Source organism: Thunnus thynnus, chromosome 20 (assembly GCF_963924715.1).
Source record: "Thunnus thynnus chromosome 20, fThuThy2.1, whole genome shotgun sequence".
NCBI classification, from domain to species: Eukaryota; Metazoa; Chordata; class Actinopteri; order Scombriformes; family Scombridae; genus Thunnus; species Thunnus thynnus.
In genome coordinates, this window is record NC_089536.1 from 26,127,619 (window position 1) to 26,141,064 (window position 13,446).

The 13,446-nt window shown below is 38.3% G+C and overlaps 1 protein-coding gene across 2 annotated transcripts in view; it reads right to left on the reverse strand.

Moving 5' to 3' along the window:
• Window positions 1-672: 672 nt before the first annotated feature.
• Window positions 673-13,446, reverse strand: part of mtr (5-methyltetrahydrofolate-homocysteine methyltransferase) — a 36,609-nt gene continuing 23,835 nt past the window's right edge. Inside the window, exons 23-33 of one of the 2 annotated variants that reach the window (XM_067575693.1) lie at window positions 13,023-13,090; window positions 12,544-12,664; window positions 12,207-12,288; window positions 11,160-11,258; window positions 10,378-10,453; window positions 10,034-10,189; window positions 9,729-9,928; window positions 9,370-9,570; window positions 8,285-8,477; window positions 5,053-5,165; window positions 673-4,321 (exon numbers count right to left, since the gene is read on the reverse strand). In XM_067575693.1, the coding sequence (XP_067431794.1) occupies window positions 4,232-4,321; window positions 5,053-5,165; window positions 8,285-8,477; window positions 9,370-9,570; window positions 9,729-9,928; window positions 10,034-10,189; window positions 10,378-10,453; window positions 11,160-11,258; window positions 12,207-12,288; window positions 12,544-12,664; window positions 13,023-13,090 (1,399 nt within the window). In that variant the 3' untranslated portion in view covers window positions 673-4,231. Of the gene's footprint in view, window positions 4,322-5,052; window positions 5,166-8,284; window positions 8,478-9,369; window positions 9,571-9,728; window positions 9,929-10,033; window positions 10,190-10,377; window positions 10,454-11,159; window positions 11,259-12,206; window positions 12,289-12,543; window positions 12,665-13,022; window positions 13,091-13,446 lie in introns of those variants that run through there. The other variant, XM_067575694.1, reaches the window with a different exon arrangement.

Consider the following 13,446-nt stretch of genomic DNA (forward strand, 5'->3'; position numbering starts at 1 on the left):
GTGAATATAATGTGCACATATAAAATACCCAACATGTGTACGTTTTTAAATTGTAGGCTACTGTATACTTCACACCCCCAGGGTTGATAAAATCCTCCAACTCTCAAGAAAAAATACAGAGCATGAGCTCAGTGTGCTTAATGGCAGCTACTAGTAAGTCAAAACTTTAGGATGATTGTGGCACAGAGAGTCAGAAAAATAGTACAGTGAAAACACAGTAAACAGCATCTAATATTTAGGTAGAACTATAAAATAGCATCTCATATCTTAAAAACACATCTAGTAAAGATTACTAATATAAATCACCCCAGTTTGCCAAATTATATATAGATGAAATTTGTAGAAAATTTTATTATTTTATTTGTAAAAACATTTCAGACATATTTAAATGTTATTTATCTTCAGTTATTTAGTATTGCTCAGGGGAACTCACAAGTGACAGATTTAAAAACAAAAACAAAACAAAAGAAAACAGTCAGAATCGATGCAGCAGAAGACGTGGACTGCTGACTTTTAGTTCCTTGTATGGCTCAGGCTCCAGTGTTTTTGGAGCCTGACCTGAACTGGAACTACATTTCCCACAGAAGACTTTGTCCAACTGTTTATACAGGACGAGTTCTTCTCATGTGTAAGGTGGACTGAGGTTTAAATTCAGAGAAAGAAGACAGAGCATTATGTTGAAACAATTAATTTTTAATCAAATAACACTGTCATGTCAATACTGTTGTACAATGTTTACAATACCACCACCATTTATCTACAGCTTCTTTTAAATATACGAAAGTTACAACTGATTGAGAAACTATTAAAGTTTCATACAAACTGAGATCAGCCACTGCAGCAAATTAGGGCTTTTAAGACACAATGTGAAATGCTCTTCAGCCAGCATCTTACAGAAACCTCTAATTCAGGTTTGATTTTTATTTTGTACCCGGTTGAAGATGTAACAGGGTCCTGAACAAAGTAGATATGGTCTTTAGTACATAAACAATACACCGTTAATACATGGTAAACAATGTTTGAAGGAAGTAGTTTACCTTAATGTGTGAAAAACTGGCTTTTTTTTACTGGCAAACAGGATACTGTAGGTGAACTGAAATAACCAGGGATGTTGAAAAGACTTTAAGACACAAGCTTAGCACTGTAGTGCTGTAGTGTACTGCAGTATCACTGTACATTATGCTACAGTATTACATTGAATGAAAGAAATCAAAGATTGTAAATGACAGCGTGAACATTTAGAAATAGAAAGCTATTTGGTTTCTTAATAAGTCAGAACAAGTTGTGCTCGAGTTTGTTTTAGCAACAGTTTTACATGATGGTCCAGTCCTTTCTGATGCATTTAATGATTCTTCAAAGTTTTGACTGTGTTTAGTTGTCTACTGCTTTGTTCGTCCCTTTGATGTAAACTATATGATATGGAAAAATATACATTTGAATAATGATTCTACAAAATGTATTTTCCATTTGATAATAATTAAAATATTTATCTGTAGTTTTGCCCCAACTTACTTCTCAGCATCATGAAGTAAGGTTTGGAAGAAAACCAATGAGTGGACAAAAGGTTTCTAAAATCCGCTCAGAAATTACAATGTCAACGGACAAGCAGTAATTATCAGCTAAGCAGATAGTTAAACACTGGAACCTTTGAATTAAATAATGAACAAATCTGAGAAAGATGAAACACACAAAAACAAATCTAAGGAAAAGGGCTGAATGAATTGTGTTAGTTGTAGCTTGAGATGTTTAGAGGCCTGAAGTCTTACTCAATAACACAATTATTGATACAGTTAGAGGAAAACTAACAGGCTTATTCATCTTATTAAAATAATCATTTGTTATTATTGAGCTTTTGAGTGACATATAAATGACTGAATTTTAAAAGACTTCACAAAAAGATTTTTGAAGACTAACTTATCAGCAGGCTGAACAGCAGTGTTTCACTGCCCTGTGGTTGGATGTTTCAAGTCTGTTTAACCTCTGACTGCTCCCTGCATCTCTGATGGCTGTGGTCAACAGTGAGCTTTGTTGCACCAGTGACCACATCTAAGAGTGATGTTGCGGCGTAATTACACAACCTGGAATACATTTCTACATCACTGCAGCAAGATGAGAAGTTAAACTACTGGAGTTCAGCAGCTGTTAAGTGGCTCTTTAAAAGGACTATTACATTTATTTTATTGCATTTATTGAAAATGTTTTGCTTTCCTGTTCCATATTGTATTTGACCCCTGCTTTACTGTTTACAGTTAGCTTCATCCACACTGTAGTTAATAAGAGCTCCTGTTACCGCTCTGTGGGTTGAACCACTTCATCTTTAGGGTGGCACAATGGTTGCATCTCTTTGACTGAGATGGAAGGAATGGAATTTTTTTTTTTTTTTTTTTTTTTTTTTAAATCACAAAATAGAAAACAATACTGGATGAAGACTCAATGCACTAGTAAAAAAGAAAGGACGGGAAAATCCTTTTTCTGCATCATTTTGGTAAAAATGTATGTATTTGTCACTGAGAGACAATTATTAAGATAATGACTTGGAGCATTTAACTTCTGAAGAATCTTTTTTATCTTTTTTTTAATCAATGGAACAGTTTTTTTAATTGCATCATTTAACAAAATAAAATCATTAAATGTGCCTATTAAATATTTCATTATAATCAATTCCTAATACTATTAAGATAGTAGACTCCAGTTTCCATGTCAATGTTGATGATAACTGACACAATACACAAGAACAATAAAATGATAATTAAAAAAAAATTAAAAATTGAAATAAATACAGCCTGTATTCAAAGTCCACATACAAATGTAACGCTACTTTGAAAATAGTAAGAACATTTACAAACTACATGTCTCCAGTGCTTACAGTTTGGTTGTAGAGTAATTATTTTTCTTTTATATATAGTGGATTTGACAGTGTAGTTCTCAGTGACGTGTAACAATGACCCACTGCCATTACTGGAGACTAGATCTGCACACTTATTCATACATGACACTTAGCTTCCACAATTGATCAGTTAATTAAAAACAGTCAATTGGGTTTGATGTTGTCTTTGTCTTAGATTCTTATGTTTAAAGTAAGTTTTATTTATAAATATTCATTTATAAATAACACTTTAATTCAAAAATATGCTTATTCACTTCCTTTCAAAGAGTGAGATGTTCAGATGGATATCAGACTCATGTCTGTATGTAAAGCACAGAGCTGGAGTCTGGGTGTACTTAGCCTAGCTTAGCATAAACACTGGAAGCAGAGGGAAACAGTTAGCCTGGTTCTGTCCAGAAACAAATACACCTAACTAACACTTCTAAAGCTCACTAACAACAGCTCAGCCAACTTTGGTACCATGGGGGGCTGTTCACTAATTGTGCTATAGGCAGAGATGCTACACAGAAGTATTGGGCAGATGGCTTAACGGCTGTTCATCAATATTTCAATTTGTGTAGATCTTAAACAAACAAGATACAATGTGTTAATCAGTGAGCTTTAGAGGTGTTGGTAGGTGTATTTTTGAACTTTTGACACAGCCAGGCCAGCTCTTTCTCCCTGCTTCCAGTCTTTATGCTAAGCTAGGCTAACCACATTCTGGCTCCGGCTCTAAACTTAACACACACACGAGATTGATATCAATCTGAACATCTCACTCTTAAAACGACAGCAAATGAGCACGCTGAGTGATTCCTACATTACACACTAAAAGAAAGTTTGCCTATTTTTAGAAAATGAAAAAAAAATCTTGTAAAATGTCAGGAATCATATTGGTGCTGGTATTGAATGACTTTGAAGGATACCAAGCTCAGCTCAGAGATAACTGTGAAAATAATAATCATCTCAACATTGAGCAAAATAATTGTGATGATCATTTGAACTTGATTGTGCAGCCATGTGACTGTCACCATCTGATATGAACTGTTTCACTCCATGTGCAGAATCACTCTGCCAATACATTTTAGAAAGTTTTATTATTACACACAATTCATTTCTGTGTGTGTGTATAGTATCCGATAGGCTCAGTTTATTATGCAGGGCTTAGACGACTTGAAATGAATTTTTCCCAGGCACTAGTGGATTAAAGTAAACTGTTTGTGACCCTTTCTGAAATGTACCACTTGGTATGTTTATTGAAAAGTAAATAATACAGCATGGGATGTCTCTGACAGTAAGAACCTGAAACCTGATTCTTTGTTAGTCACGCTCCGCGGTCCGGTTTAGTGGTGGAGGGGCCCGGTTTCATGCTTCACTGTCATAACCCAGCATGGGAGCCAGCCATCTCTCCACCTCCTCCACACTCATCTCTTTCCTCTTGGCGTAGTCCTCCACCTGAATACAAGGAGAAGACGTTCAGCTTGATTTTGTGTTATTTTCTTTCATAAATCTTCAACCAGAATCTTTATCATTGTACAATTTAAAAAGGCAAATCCCAGTTTGGATCTTTCCTCTATTTTATGTCATTTGTGATTCAGTGTTATACTTTTATTCTTTATAGTGACTTTACAGTGACATTAACATATAATAAAAAGTTTCATCTGATTCATTTGAAACATAAAATGCTGTAGATTCTCTTAAACAGTGGAGAGACCTTTGTCTGGGACAGGCTTATTGTAAAGACAGGCCTTTATTCCTAAATTTATAAATGAAATTCTCCAACAGAAATGCTGTTTTCATTCACTAATCATTAACATTTACATTATTATTTGCTTCCCTCTTGTTTGGATCACTGTTAAGCTATTGTCATTAAACCTCAACACTTCCTGTGAAAATATTTGATTTCAAAAGGCCCCCAGCAGCTCAACAGGCATCATTAATCCTCTTCCAAAAGGCTTTTATTGCGAACAATCAGTTGGAAGTGTTGTGTTTCATTGACGGCTACTTAACATCAATCAAAAAAACTGGCGATTGGAATTGATTAAAAATGTCATTTGTATTCCAAAGAGGAAGTGAGAGCAGCAGAGTGGTGTGAGTGTGACATATCTTCATTCTTATGAATTTACAACGTGACTCATTACACTATAAGTAGTTTACTATATTAGTGGCTAAAAGTATATATATACCTGCTCCTTGGTGATCTTTCCCACAGCAAAGTAGGAGGCCTGAGGGTTGGAGAAGTAAAGTCCGGACACTGAGGCAGCAGGCAGCATGGCCAGGGACTCTGTCAGACCAATACCTGCACACACAAACAAAACACACACCATATTACTACACATGCACACATGACAAGAAAACAAATACCCACAAGATAATACTCAAATATACAAAAGGCAAGGTGAACAAATGCAGAAAAATGAAATCAAACCATAGGGCCAGTGTTTCATGTTCACTATTGAACAACAACATAACCTTGACTTGTTTAACAGACAAAAAAAAGATGTAAAACAAAACCTTCACTAACCTTATAGTGTTTTCTGATTAAATCTTTCTGGTATTTCCAAAAACATCAGAATCTTTCTAAGCCTCCGAGTGGGTGAGCTGGTGTAGGTGTTTGATTGACAGCTGAGCTGGCAGTGGAACGGAGAGACAATGGCTGCGCTTCATTAGGTTGTGCCGTTTGTTGTGTAGTGGTGAAAGTGGGGAAACCCGGTTAAATGGAGCGGAGGCGACATAGTGTATAAGGCAGCAGGCATGATACTGAACCCTCTATCAGCTGATATAACAGCAGGTGGTAGAGGTACTGTTTTAAACTTCACTTTCATCTTTTCATAGCTTTAAAGTCTTGGCAGACACAGTGCAGTTCATTTTCTATTTGGATTCAGCCACTGCAAGCAATGTGAAATGTGTTTATATTGTTTACAGTCATGTTGGCACTCATGGTATTTTATTTGATTGTCTCACAGGGCCTTTGCTTGAAGTTGGCATCAGCTTGTACCATTCTGTGTGCCATATCACCATGGAGTAGAAGCCATGCCCAACTAACACAAACAGACACTGTGTGGATCAGGTTTTTGAGCGTGCCTAATGTAAACAAACTTGTGCTGCTAACTGTAGCTTACAAGCCAAGAACACACAGCCTTTAGTTAGTTGTGTTGAACAATAATGACCACTGCATTTGGCATTTAAACTGACCCATGGTGACGTTTGCAGGTACGTTTTTTTAAGCTGTTCAATGTGCAACAACTGACAGCAGTTTCCCTGCTCAGTTGGTTTATTTTTTAGCATATTCAAGGATCACAACAAGACATGTGTCCTGGAAGATGGAGACATTAGCTAGAACCCTGTTCCTTTAGTGTTGTTTTGTTGTCTGTTAGTCATGGTAACTGTTCGTGTTCAGTACTATACAATGGTGACATTACTGTTCTATGCATATACAGTTGAAATGGTTTAACTGCCTATATGAAAAGACGTTCTCCATCTTTGTAAACAGAGAACCAATGTGATTGGCATAGGTGTGGGTGCCAAAAAAATTGAGAAGAAATCTCCTTTTTGGGTTTAGCTTTTTTTCTTAAAGAAAGCACAGAGCAGATCTATATGCTGAAGCAGCTTTTGTAGAAGTGTTTTTTGGCCAGAACTAGCTGGCTAGACACAACATTAACATACTATCACCATATAAAGTTATTATGGACAGTTTTCCATTTACACATCGTGCAGACACATGAACATTCATTTGGAGTTGGGTTTCTGGCCACATGATGAATGTAAGTCTATTTTCATGCTCCTTCTAGCTGTTTTTACTGAAAACAGCTGCCTGCTGCTGCAGCTGCTGGATGAGAACAGTGAAACTGACATAAACAAGTCCCAATACCAAAACAATGAGCTAAAGACACTAAAAAGCACCTTTCACATTACGCATGATCATTTCATCCATTGCTAATATAAACATAGTGATTAGTGCAGCTTTAAAAAAGGTTAAAGGTTATCTATATTAAATTCATATTAACTCAAAATGAATATTTTTTACCCTCACATAATGACACAGATCTGATGTTTTTCATCAGATCAATATGAAAAGCTAAATCCTACATGGAGACACTTCATATTCCATCTGGACTACACCGGGATGTGGTCCAACAACACATCCTGAGCCCCCCCATCTATGTGCAACCGCTAAGACTGAAGTTTGTCAGTGTTGTGATGACAACACTAAATCTAATGCTCTTCACTGGAAACAGTATGATGAGTTTGGCAGCAGCTTGGCTGAGCCAGCGTCAGTCTAAAGGACAATACACAACCATCAGAGGGAAGCTGAACAGACAGCTTGACTGATAGTTGTGGAGATATAATGACAAAATGATATTCAGTACACACCCTGCCTTCAGACAGAGACAGCCTATTTGTCAGCCATAATACATCCCCTGTTGCTTATGTTGTCTCAGCTGAGCACACACATTTACATTTTTATATCTGAAAGATTCCAGTTGGTGCATTCGGACAGAAGCTGCATGTAGTACATCATATGCCTTCGGGATCTTTTTTTGGTAACACATCTTAATGTGGTGACTGTAACCAGATTTAAATACATGAAAACACAATGTCAATTTTTGGTGCACCTTTCAGTCAATGTAAGTAAAACAATTAATACAATCTATAACACTGTAAATATTGCATCAATGTGAAATCGCACCACAGTGAACATTACAGCTTCCTGCAACACCATCCACTGTTGCAGCAGCCTCACTTGTAGTTAATAGATGTAGAACGCCTCCTGACAGCCCACAAACACACACAAAAATAGAACTAATGTTACTGTCTGCAGCAGTGAATGAAATTCAATTATTTAATTTTGAGTACATTAGCCCCTAAGGCCTTTCATGAGGGAACTTAATTCAATGCTTCTCAAGACTTTCCAAGACCTGCAGATGAATTCATCTCTTTTGTTATTCCGATGACTAATGTGTCTACCTCTCATACTCCATCTCGCAATTTGTCTGCTCCTTTAACATTTACAGTCCAATCCATTTCATGATTACTTGAATCTAAAGACAGCTCCCTTTAACTATAAGACATGTGACTGGTGATCCCACAAAGCAGCAGCAGGACCTCATTCATTTTTCTTTTTTTGCATGATCCTCCCTTATGCACAAAGAAGAGAGGTGCAGTGCACAAGTAGTCAGTGATGTGCACCTAACAGGCTAACTGTAATAAATAACAGACATGCCTGTAGGCACAGAAACAAGGCACGAATGTTCTGTCAATCTGGAATGAAGGATTAGATGTGAACCCCTGTGACCGGCAAAATAATTAAATGACAGAAAAAAGACTAACAAAGAAAACATAAGACCAACATGTAATGTGACAGCATTGTGAGCCTTTTAGTCGCAGCTATAAGTGTGATGTGGTTGGTATTCTCACCAGTCTTCTCTTGTATATCAGCCAGGTTCCACATGGTGGTCTTCTCTGTGTGGTCAGGCTGGCTGGGGTAACCAGCAGCTGGTCTGATGCCTCGGTATCGAATTCTGTGAAGGTCTGAGGCCTGCAGAGTCTCGTCGGCACTGTAACCCCACAGCTCCTTACGCACACGAGCATGGAGCTCCTCAGCAAACGCCTGGAGGTGGCAGGAAAGAGTTAATGATGAAAGCTGCTGAGAGTGCTGCATAGCAATAACCTCTACAGCATTGTTGTTGTACTGATATTGTTCTTTGTTGGGACTAACTCCTCCACAGTGAGCCTGCAGCAACTTAGCTTTCAGTACTGTGTGTTGTTGCTGTAAATATTCATGATGTGAATGCATCAACACATTGCAATATCATGATATGACACGTTTTTAATAACATTAAAGGATAGGTTCACAATTTCTCAAGCCTGTCTTAAAACAACAGTCAGGTGTCCTTATAAACAGTGAAAGAGGTTTTCCTCACTGTAATCATTCCTCCTGTTCATACTGGCTATTAAAAGATCCTTCAATGATGGAGGCCAAAATCCACAGTGTGTCCACAGTCATTTTGTGCAAAAATGCATTTAAAAGTTAATCTGAAGCTTATATGAGGCTTCATCAGTCTGAGTTAGTCATATCAAGTGGATATCTGACACATTTACAGTCTTTTTAGCATCAAATTCCCTCTTTGTGTTTCCTCAGACAGTGTTTCTCTGTTAAGCTGTGGAGGAAGTATAGTAACAAAAAGAGGAACTTTGGCACTAAAAACATAACGTTGAAAGATATCTACTTGATTTGACTCATTTGGACGCTGAAGCTTCATATTAGCTTCAGATAAACTTTTAAATACATTTTTTGCACAGAAGGAGGACTGTGGATTTTGTCCTCCATCACTTACATTGTAAAGTGCATCATGAAGAGATCTTCTAATGGTCAGTATGAACAGGTGGAATGATTACAGCAAGAAAAACATGTTTCACTGTTCATTTGGGCTCCTGACTGTTATTTTAAGACAGATTGTGGACCCATCCTTGTATGTATGTCCGTACTGTCCATACTGTACCTCAGCCAGCCGGTCAGCCAGAGCTTTGACCATGATGCTGCTGTAGTCGTCTCCCTTTGACTGGAACTGCTGACTCAGCTCCTCAGCACCAAACACGCCCACAGCAAACACACCGATGTAGTCTGCAACGCCACTGTCAATGGGAGCCACAAAGTCAGACACACACAGGTAGGGCTCTGAACTGGAGCTGTCCTTCTCCACCTGCAGCACAACACACACATGCACACATGCACATGCACACACACACACACACACACACAATTGTTACAGTTACTTTGTAAATATGTTACCAAAGTATGCTATGTTCTTGTAAAATTTTGTGTGATTTTCTATATGCTTACTGCTATTGAGTTGCTCACCTGTTGCCGTAAGCCACGGAATGTGGCGATTGGCTTGGTGTCTCTGTTCACTGTGACATCATCTTTGTACACATTGATGTCATCACCATCGCTTTGTGCTCGATAGAACCCCACCAGACCCCGCCCCCTCAGACTGGAGTTGTCAATCATTCTGTTGAGCAGCCGCTGAGCGTCATCGAAAACTCGCCGCGCCTCCAAGCCTGCAAGAACCAAATATCACTGAGGTGAGTATTCACCAAGGCTGGAGGTCAGTCCACTGTCCCACTACTGTCAAAAATAGTGTTTGACAGAGTATGAGCTCGTACCAACTGTCTTGTCTTTGAAGATCTTGGGGTAACCTCTGTTGGGGTATTTTCCTCTCAGCTGCCAGACGTCAAAGAAAGGCTTCCAGTCGATGAAATCCACCAGGCTGTTTAGGTCATACCACTCAAACACACGGCTGCCCAGGAACTGAGGATGCACTGAAACACACAGACAAATGCAGTCATATTACAACTTTTTCCACACTGTATGACAGTATCATATAGTGTACAGTATAAACTCTGTATCTGCTATATGATGTTTACACTCAATGTGCCATGTTTTTATTACTGCACCATTTCACCATTAGCATGACAGATGATACTGAAACACTGCTTTAATAAGTTACCTGGCCTGGGCAGGGAGAGCCAGTCTATCCGTAAAGCCTTCTCTCTGGCCTGGGACAGAGACAGATAACGACGATCCTGATGGCAACAGAGGGACATGGAGGATGAAGAGGGAGACGAGGCATTTACACTGATATTGCACATTTCCTAATAATTATGCTTTACATTAAAATGGTTATGCAAACACGTGTAAACCGAGCTGTAAAAAATACAGTGTATGCACTATTTCCTCCTGTTTGAGTAACATGTGTTTGTATGTATTTGTGAGCTGCTTTTAAAGATTTAGATCTTCAGTAGGAACCAGAGGGCTTGGACCTGAGAGCCACAAACAGAGTAGATGTCAGTAAGGTATGAGAGGATTAACACATTGTTGGTTTGGGTTTCAAATGGGATTTATTGACAATAAGATGAACATAGAATAACACCAGCATTATACTTTAAATATGTTGTTGTGTTTTTCTTCTAAAGCTTCTATCACCTATTATCACATATTCCTTTTTTACAGAAAACCTTTAATTAACAAGCTGCTTCTTCCAGCAGCTTTGTCATTTTAAATGCAGCATGTGCTGCAGTCTTAATGAAACCAAAAAGAATATGGAGAAGGGATTTCTTATACAATAGGAAGTTTAACTTGTTACATGATTCACCCTGCAAACAAAATACCATAAATGAGCAGCTTTGAAAGTGCAGGAGTGAAATAAGACATTTTCAAACATGATATTTTCCCTCCTGCAGCAGTGTGCAGAGGCTCGCATGAATTTCAATTTTCAACAGCTACTGGTACCTTCAGGGAGTCGTAGTGATCCTGCCTGATCTCCTGATACTCTTCTTTCACGTCGTCAAAGTACTCCTCCCTCACTGTCTCATCCAGGAGCTGGGAGCACTGGGAAACAGCAGGAGCAGGAGCACAGGAGAACAAGCAGGAGAAAACACAGTCAGGCTTTCATTAATCCATCCAGGGCAACATGAACAAATCTTTAAATCTGTCATCATATCAGCTTATATAAACACTTAATGTGATCTTTTCTTGGCTTGGTTACAATTACTGGTGGAAAAATGAAAGTCAAAGCCACAGCCACCTTGACTTTCATAGTGCATGTAATACATCCAGATGATCATCTCAAGGAGGTCATATATCAGTCTACTTTGGTTCTTTGTTAGTTAGCTTCATATTAGCTTCAGATAAACTTTTAAATACATTTTTGCACAGCGGGAGGACTGTGGATTTTGTTCCCCATCACTTCCATTGTAAGGTCATTATGAAGGGATCTTCTAATGGTCAGTATGAACAGGAGGAATGATTACAGCAAGAAAAACTTGCAGACCTGAAGACTGTGAAAATGTCCTTAAAGAAGAGACAAACATGAATTCATTTAAATACATTTGCAAAAATCATGTTTTTACTTTGCTTGATGGAATATTAAGTGTAGCCTGTTGCTGAACACAGTTCTATTCATTTTTAAATCAAGGCTATAATACAAAACATTATAATTTATTTTTTATTGGCCCTGGGCTTTTTCATCCATCCACATGTACTTACATGGGAAACAAATGAAAGAAAGACTGTTTAATATATTGCAAACCACTATAACACCACTACAGATTGTGACCTCAAAAATGACCAACACTGACACTGTGTCAACAGACACTGAACTTTAATAGTCATTTAAATATAATTTAATCATAATATTTCTGGTGACTGGGTGAAGCTGCCAGCCCTGATTTACAGAGCAGGTCTCTACAGACAGGAAGTCTTGAATCAGAAGTGAAATAGGACAGTAATACTCTAGACCCTAAAAGGTTCAGGTAGAGGTCAGGTAGATGTTCTTACCACCACCACACTTCTAGAAGCGTCCAGGACGTGAATAACAGGGGAAGTGTAGCGCGGGGCGATCTTCACTGCCGTGTGTGTCCTATAAAACACAAAACACACAAATAACCCAAAGAAACACTGAGACATATCACTTCCTTTTGGGTGAGCAGGCGAGGTACAACTTACAATGACTGACTGTATATCATGGATGTATATCTTCAAAAGTATAGTAGAGATGATTTTGTTTAATGTTTCAGACAATAAGCACTATTCTGATCCAAAGCAGCACTGTGTTTGTGTGTGTGTGTGTGTGTGTGTGTGTGTGTGTGTGTGTGTGTGTGTGTGTGTGTGTTACTTTGATGTGGTGGCTCCTCCAATCAGCAGTGGTGTTGTCATTCCCAGTCTCTCCATCTCTTTGGCTACATAGATCATCTCATCCAGTGAGGGGGTGATGAGACCAGACAAACCAATAATATCTGCAGCAAACAAACACCCACCATCACTGATATCATCAACTATCCATAAGAACAATGAAGGTGACCTCAAAGCGACCCTGACATGGGTCAGTGGCTCTGGGGTAAATCGTTTGACAATCAGGTTTATTCAGAGTTCCTTCCAATCAAATGTAATAAATGCTTCAATGTTGCAAAAAACGGATGAACTTTGCAGGATATATCATATGTAATATACTGGTAGCCACAGTAATGACAGTAATAGAAATAGTTGGTGATGTTATTATCATCAGTATGTTTCCCTATTGTATATACAGCAGTAGTCAGCACCTCACACTGACTATATGTAATCTGAACTGTTCACTGTGTTTGCTTATGGTACCTGCTTTCTGTCTGATGGCCTCTCTGAGGATCTTATCACAGGGAACCATCACACCCAGGTCAATCACTCTGAAAGACAACAAACATCCTCAATTCAACGAAAACACAGACGACCAAGCTGCTGCTTGGATGTATTTAAAGCAATAGCAGCTAAATTCTGTTTCTCTATTAACTCATTTTAATTGTAATTGTTTTTGTACATTTGCAGGTTCTAAAGGTGATGTTAAAAATATAGTATACACCACTGCTAGTGCTGCTAGTGTTGTATGTATTCCAGTATCCTTCACAATGAGAGTACTGTGTATCAATAATCTAATTTTGCTTATGGCCTGAAAGCCTGTGCTGGCCCTGATGTCTCCGCATGTACACACAATATTACAGAATGTAAGGATAAATCCTAATACGTAGGTATCTAACACACACAC